Source organism: Beta vulgaris, chromosome 9 (assembly GCF_026745355.1).
Source record: "Beta vulgaris subsp. vulgaris cultivar EL10 chromosome 9, EL10.2, whole genome shotgun sequence".
Taxonomy (NCBI): Eukaryota; Viridiplantae; Streptophyta; class Magnoliopsida; order Caryophyllales; family Amaranthaceae; genus Beta; species Beta vulgaris.
The window spans coordinates 46,727,932-46,735,297 of NC_079210.1; the positions used below are offsets into that span (position 1 = coordinate 46,727,932).

A 7,366-nucleotide genomic window follows, 5' to 3' on the forward strand; every position below is an offset into this window, starting at 1 on the left:
TTTTAACAATAATCGGGGTTTCAAATACGCAAATAGGGATTCTTAATTGTACTTTTTGAGAAAAAGTTGTCAGTATTACTTTTTAGCTTGATGTAATTTTAATGCTTCCCATAATATTTTATTAATATAATTTTGTCAGTTGCCAGAGGTGTTACTTTCATTATTGAGATACACACCTACCTTTTCCACCTTTTTCTTATTAAAATACCAAACCCACTTTTTCTAACTTTTTTTTAATAATATATGGGTGTGAGTGGTTTTGTCCAACCGCTCATGATGAGCGTTTTATCGCTCCTCCTACCAGCTATTCTATTCGTCCCGAAATATTGGGAAAAACTTATCTAACTAGTGGGTCAACAATTCACTACAAATGAAAATAAATAAATAGTTAAATCCAACTCATCTAGTTTTAATTGTTTTTTAATTCTCTATTTCTAGTGGGTTAACTACTCAACGGGTAGATGTAGCATTGTCCTTCATGTTTCTTTTTGCAGAGTCTCCAAAACATATACTCCATCCGTCCCAAATTATAGTTCTCATTTCCATTTTGGGTGTCCCAAAATATAGTTCCCATTTCCATATTTAGTTCTACATTTTTCCGTAATTTGTCTAGAAAAACCGTGTCCCATCATTTATTTGATTCTTGAATTTTGTTTTTTCTTTTATTTATTCAACCAAAATGTTACAATTAATGTTCTTTCACCAATTATTCTTCACTCTCTCTCCTAAAATCATCTTTTCCCATACAATATTTATTTAAATAAACAAAAAATCTTTACTATCTCTCTTATATTCTACTTGCATAAATTACCGTGAAAAAAAGAAAATGGGAACTATATTTTGGGACGGAGGGAGTATTTAACTTATGATATCTTTTATTTTTTATTAGTAAACAATAAAAAAATTGATATTACGAGTGTACACACGAATCTAACAAGAGTCCACATGAGTATGTTTTTTTGGATACATTATTGAGAATATTTGGTCAAAGATTTTTTAAAATTTGACTCCCAAAATAAAAACTGAAACTATTTTTGGGAACTGAGGAGTAGTAAAAGCAAGCAATTGATTAATAAATCACATGAACAAAGAGTTTCCAATACATATGGAGTCTGAAGTTGGGTACATTTACTCATCTAAAAAAGATGTTAACTACAATTTCAAGTTTCCAACTAATAACTTGATTAATAAATTACATGAACAAAGAGTTTCCAATACATATGGAGTCTGAAATTGGGTACATTTACTCATCTAAAAAAGATGTTAACTACAATTTCAAGTTTCCAACTAATACTACCTCTGTTTTTATTTAGTTGCAACGTTTTGACTTTCACGCTTGCCAATGTACAATTTCAAATCGTTTTATCTCTAATTGTATGTAAGTAAAAATTATAAAAATTTGATATTATGAAAGCTTACATCAAAACGAATCAAACAAGACCCCACATGACTATATTTTGTTTAACATATAAATCAATAAATGTGGTCAAATAAGAGAACATGAATAGTGCAATTTGTCAAACGTTGCAACTAAAAGAGAACAGAGGTAGTATGTGATTAGACGTATGTACTATGGACTATGGTACAATAATGGAGTTCAGTTTCATTCATCAAAGAAACCAATTGTTGTACAAGTCCAGAAGACAGAAGAAAGTTACATATACTTCATTATGGTCAAACACTAGACATGATTCCCAAAACTCACGTCCATGACATCCATGACGAATACCGCATAGAATGCTTCCTCAGCTGCTATTCAAATGGCAACTCCACTATGCAAATCACAAGCCATAATCGACAGTAACACCTAGAAACTGATCAAATCTTAGGTCATAAAGATGAAAATGTTAGTAGGATTAATTAATGTTGTAAATGTCGTCAAACACAAATAAAGATGCTCCATTTTATTTGTTTTTTTTTTTGGTGAAAATAGGAATGCATTTAAATAGTGTCAAACATAGACTTATTACAATCCGAAATGTATGTATTCATACAGAAATTAGAGGGGTGGGAAGAGCCCTAGTTGTATTCATACATGCATCTAAACTTCTAGCTTCATTTGCCAGACAATCTGTAAGCTGGTTATATTCCCTCTTAACATCTCGATTTATACTCCATTAAGCCTTTGCCATAGCTCGCTGCATTCAAGAATTAAAGAAGTAATGGTGCACCTGTGGTTAGTAGGATAGCATCATAACAAACTCACCGACACCTGGTTATCTGTACATAGCAAGTAATATGAAATATTTCTCTTAAGGATGGACATGGACCCAAGACCCGACCTAGATTCGTTTGAATAACCCAATCTATTTTTAAGGGTTTGCGTCTAGAGTTTTGAGACCATTGGGTCTGGATCTGATCTAAATGTAAAAAACAGGTCTGGGTCTAATAGATTCACACTTAGACCAGCCCCGAACCAGTCCACAGACCCATGTTCTTTTATATATATACAATGATAATAATAATAATAATAATAATAATAATAATAATAATAATAATAATAATAATAATAATAATAATAATAATAATAATAATAATAATAATAATAATGATGATGATGATGATGATGATAAATATTTAAGGAGCAAAAAAACTTTTTACCTTAACATATGAATTTTTACTTTTTCAAGCAGCCATCACGTCAAGTTCTTGAGCCCTAGGCTTCTCATTTTATCCATTGTCAACCAGGCTTAAGCCAACTTGTTTGTGGATATTTTAATTTGGAATGTTTTGTAGAAGTCTCCACAACCCTTAAATAATGTTGGTATTTTATCATTTTAATAACTGATAGGCATAAAAGAATCACGTGTCAAAAATATGATGAAAAATTCTTAATAAGTTTGAGATTATTTTAGACTCAAGATCCGCTAGACTCATTGGATTCAGGTAAGGGTCCAGATTTTCGAGACCATGTGGGTCTGGGTCTACATCAAAACTAGTCTTCTATGCACGCGATGCTTGCGTCGATTATTTGGGTCTTTTTAATAAATTTCATCAAAATATAATTATAGAAGTGTGATTTATAATTATTGTTATACAATTATTGTGCTCTATAAAGTTTTTAAAAATTGAGATAAACATTTAGATGTAAAATTTTGTAGTCAAATTAAATTTGTACTTTTTTTCTTGAGTAACCTTTTATCTCATTATGTCAAGTTACTTTGTTAATGATTATTTAGTTTATTATTGTAATTTTTGACCCATCTTTAAATTAGGAAATGATATAATTGTAAAAAATCTAAATATCCAATTAAGTATATATATTTGACTAGCGATAAAAAAAATATTTCATTAAGGGACACCATAGCTCGCCTTGGCTTATATAATAGAGATTTACGGGTCTTGGTGTAGCTGGACGCCTGGACCAACCCCAGATCCTACCCATGCTGGCCCATCCCTGTTACCACCTCCCGACTGCAGACATTTCACATGTCAGTCATATGTACAGTCTGGTTTCCTGCATTAAATCAGACCGAAGAGTTCACACTTCATAGTCAAAGGCTTGCGTCCCTTAAATTTTAATCGTGTTCAAAAGAACTCCCAGGAAACAAACTCAAACCAAGTTTCCTGAGAAAAATGTCTAAGAGTGAGATTGATTACGAGTGTAATAGTGATGAAGCCCTAAATTCACCCTTTAGTAGGGTATATCTTTGCCCAGAAACTGAGCAAATAATCAACTGTGCTATGGGTTTAAAGTATCCAATTGATGTAGAAGCCCTAAAGAATGCATTTTCAAACTCCATGGTAAAACACCCAAGATTTTGCAGCCTCGTAGTAAGAAACCCTAATGGTGGAGAACACTGGAAAAGAACTCATGTTAACATTGATGATCACTTCATCCTCCACCACACCACCAAAACAAACACCAACCACCTCAACGACGATGTCGAAGACGAAGAAGCCGCCGTAAATGCTTACTTAGCTGATATTGCAGTGTCAACTCCACTAAGCAAAAATAAGCCATTATGGGAGGTCCATGTTTTAATGGAGTTAAAATGTGTAGTGTTAAGAGTTCATCATACATTGGGTGATGGGGTTTCTTTGATGTCAATGCTTTCTGCTTGCTTTGGTCAAAGGAAAGAGAAAAAATGTAATGTAAAAGATCATAGTCATGAAAAGAGGAAGTGGAAAGTAAGAGGAATATGGGGGTTAATGAAGAGTTTGTGGTTAACACTTGTGTTTGGGCTGAGGTTGTTAGGGAGAATTTTGTGGGTGAAAGATGAAAAAAGTTTGTTTAGTGGGGGTGATGGAATTGAGCTTTGGCCAAGGAAAGTGATTACTGCCAACTTTAAGGTTGAGGACTTTAAGTCTATCAAAAAGGTCATTCCTAATGTTGTAAGTCACTCTTAAAATTTTATACTTCATCCGTTTCTTTTGAGACTAATTCAAACATATCTTTTGAACAACAAGTGATAGCCTAGTGGTATTGATATCACCTTCGATTTCAGAGGTTAAGGGATCGAGTCTCACTCCTTGCAGGAGGGATTCCCAATTTCTCCCCTTCCTTGCAAGGAATTTCATCTTACCTTTAAAAAAATAAAAAATTCAAATATACCTTTCTTTAAATCACAACCGTTTTTTCAAAAAGTATTTTATCATGTTGTTAGACTATTTATTTCCATGTGTATATTTAAAACTACATTTTTTATAATTTTATCGTCGTTGCTAAATACTAATGTGCAACTAAAGATATTTAATGGTCATCTATGTATGGAATCATTGCAACTGTCTTGTTCAACAACATTATGTACAGTGGCGGACCCAGGAATTATAATTTGGGGGTACGAAAGTACAACTAAGTCAAAAGTAGCATAAAAAAGTTTGCCTAAGTTATTAAATACATAGGTCTTACAACCGATATCCAAAATAAAACATATTTGATTTGGATTCAATACATAAGTCTTACAACCAATATCTAAAATCCAAAGTTCGAATAAATTGGATTTGCTTGATTTTAGGTGTATCATCTGTCTTTCCTAATTGAATTGATAAAAATTAATTAATTGTCAAATTTCATTTCAACCAATTAAAACATAAAGTCATACACATATCAATTGAAAAAATTGAACAATTCCATCTAGTCCTTAACTTCTAAATCCCTAAAATATATATTTGATCGAATTCCAATTAGTCACTAGCTGATTAAAAATATCAACAATTCACATGTAAACATTCAGATAATTTAAGAATTTAACATATATAAAGTATGAAAATTGAGAAAACAAAATACTAAAGAAAAACTTATTGGTGAGGGCGGCAAGAAAGATCCAACCCCCCTTATTGCCTAATTTTTCACCCTCCAACCAGGCAACCACTTGTTCCCTAATTCTTCATCTTCTCCAAAAGATACCAGAACTCTAGAAATTGTGCGTATCATATCTCAAGTCTCAACTCCAAAAAAAAAAAAATCAAAATCCCCCAAAATAATAACCACACAATAAAAAAAATCAAGTAAAGCGTAAGGCCTCGCTTTGTCGACTACCGTTACCCGCCGTCCATAGGCACTGCTGGCCGTAGTTCGCAGAACTAGTCTGGACAGAACAGAGGGGGAAGAGGCGGAGAGAACCTTAAGCACTTCATCAGTCCAGTGTAGTGCAGTGGAGGGAGAGAAAGGGGAGGAGTGTGGAGAGAGGAAGACTGAGACAGAGGATGTTGGGGGTACAGTTGTACCCCCATGTACCCTTCTCCGTCCGCCACTGATTATGTAGAAGAAGGGCTTCGACAGAGCCATCTAAAGCATGGGGGGGTTTCTAAAAGAAGTATCCCTCCATTTATCTTTAATCTACACACTTTATATATTAGTAGTTGGTAATATTCACGTCTTTAATCTACACACTTTGTATATTAGTATTTGTACATTAGTATCCCCTCCATTTATCTTTAATCTACACACTTAGAAGAACATCTCATGTTAAATTAATATTTTTGCCCCTTCAAAATACTTGACACACTTTTCCGGGCACGCTTATAACTATCAACATTTCTAGTTTCCTATATATAAACATTATAAAAAATTGATATTTTAAAAATATATCGAGTCGAATCTAATAAAAGTACATATGATTATATTTTTTTTAGGTAAAAATTACAAAACACGGTCAAATGAGTATATTATGCAAATTATGCAGTGATATAGTCCTTGAATTTCTGCCATTGCGAAACGTAGCACAAGGGTACAAGCTCCATAATGGTTAATACTTAATAACAGGCAGTCATTGTGCTCAGCATATATCTATTTTTAAAACATCTTTTCGGTACTAGATTTTTCTTACGCATCTTTGGTTTTTACCCTATGATGAAATTTTCACCACATTATTGCCTATGACAGACTGTAAACGACGTGCTCTTAGGGATGATATCATATGGTCTTGCGAAGTACGTAGATGTCAATTCACCAGAAGGTGACATATTGTTCTATTGATTATTTTTATTTAATTTCACGGAAACGGTATCCTAAAGGCTAAAACGAGGTTTGATACCTATAACAGCTAGATGTATTTGACACAAATTTTCGTGTAATAAATATTTTTTGTATTTATAATAAATATTGTTTGTGTATGTATAAATATTGTTTATGTTTCATTTAACAAATAAGAAAAAAATAACACAAATAATATATTTATTTACACAAAGTCACAAACAATATTTTTATATACATAAACAATATTATTACACAAAAACTTTTATCTAATATATCTATATCATCCCTTGGCTAAAACATTATCATAGTTTATGAAATTAATGACCTCAGTTGTTTTTGATTTTTGGGCCATAGCTATGCGGCAAAACCTTGAAGTCACTGCTATCCTGGTGGTCAACCTACGCGAAAACCGTTGCAAACAGGTCACCTTTCCTTTTATTTTTCTGGTTTCATTTGCTAAATATGATGAATGTTGTGTCTTGTCTTAACGAGCTGAACGAGTTTGAGTTTGGAATTGCTTGGCTTAGTTTATAAACACGTAGGGTTTGTTATTGTTCAACATGTTGATCTTATTTTCAATTCTTATAAAAAAATAAGTTTAGTTAAGTTTAAATAAGGTCTAATAAATTCAATCAAAGTTAAATTTAAAAATAAAGTCCGACACTCTCATAATTAAGGTATAATAGGTTTAGATTAATTCTAGTAAATTCTGATAAGGGCTATGTTTAGATAAAAATAAGTTCAATACAACTAATTCTTAGCTTATATATATATTTAAGGTCAAATATGAGTTTTGAATTTAATCAGCCGGTTGAGGAAAAGATTGATAAGTTCTTTTATAGATGTGGGGATTGAAGCAGAGTTGTTTCTAGAGTTGAAAGACCTTTGGATTCTTTTTTTTCCCCAAAAATTCAAGTGTTATTGTAGTTTGATTGATTAAATCGG

At 32.3% G+C, this 7,366-nt stretch overlaps 1 protein-coding gene across 1 annotated transcript; it reads left to right on the forward strand.

Moving 5' to 3' along the window:
- The first annotated feature begins 2,792 nt into the window (after positions 1-2,792).
- Positions 2,793-7,064, forward strand: LOC130590133 (wax ester synthase/diacylglycerol acyltransferase 11-like). The gene is made up of 3 exons (XM_057392105.1): positions 2,793-4,335; positions 6,329-6,401; positions 6,776-7,064. The coding sequence occupies exons 1-3, from the start codon at positions 3,577-3,579 to the stop codon at positions 6,907-6,909; spliced, it is 966 nt and encodes a 321-aa protein (XP_057248088.1). The 5' UTR covers positions 2,793-3,576; the 3' UTR covers positions 6,910-7,064.
- Positions 7,065-7,366: the final 302 nt, after the last annotated feature.

Coding starts and splice junctions, on each gene's coding strand:
- LOC130590133 (XM_057392105.1), top strand. CDS start 3,577: ATGTCTAAGAGTGAGATTGATTACGAGTGTAATAGTGATGAAGCCCTA. Junction 4,336..6,328: donor AAAAGGTCATTCCTAATGTT/GTAAGTCACTCT, acceptor TGCCTATGACAG/ACTGTAAACGACGTGCTCTT. Junction 6,402..6,775: donor AGATGTCAATTCACCAGAAG/GTGACATATTGT, acceptor TTTGGGCCATAG/CTATGCGGCAAAACCTTGAA.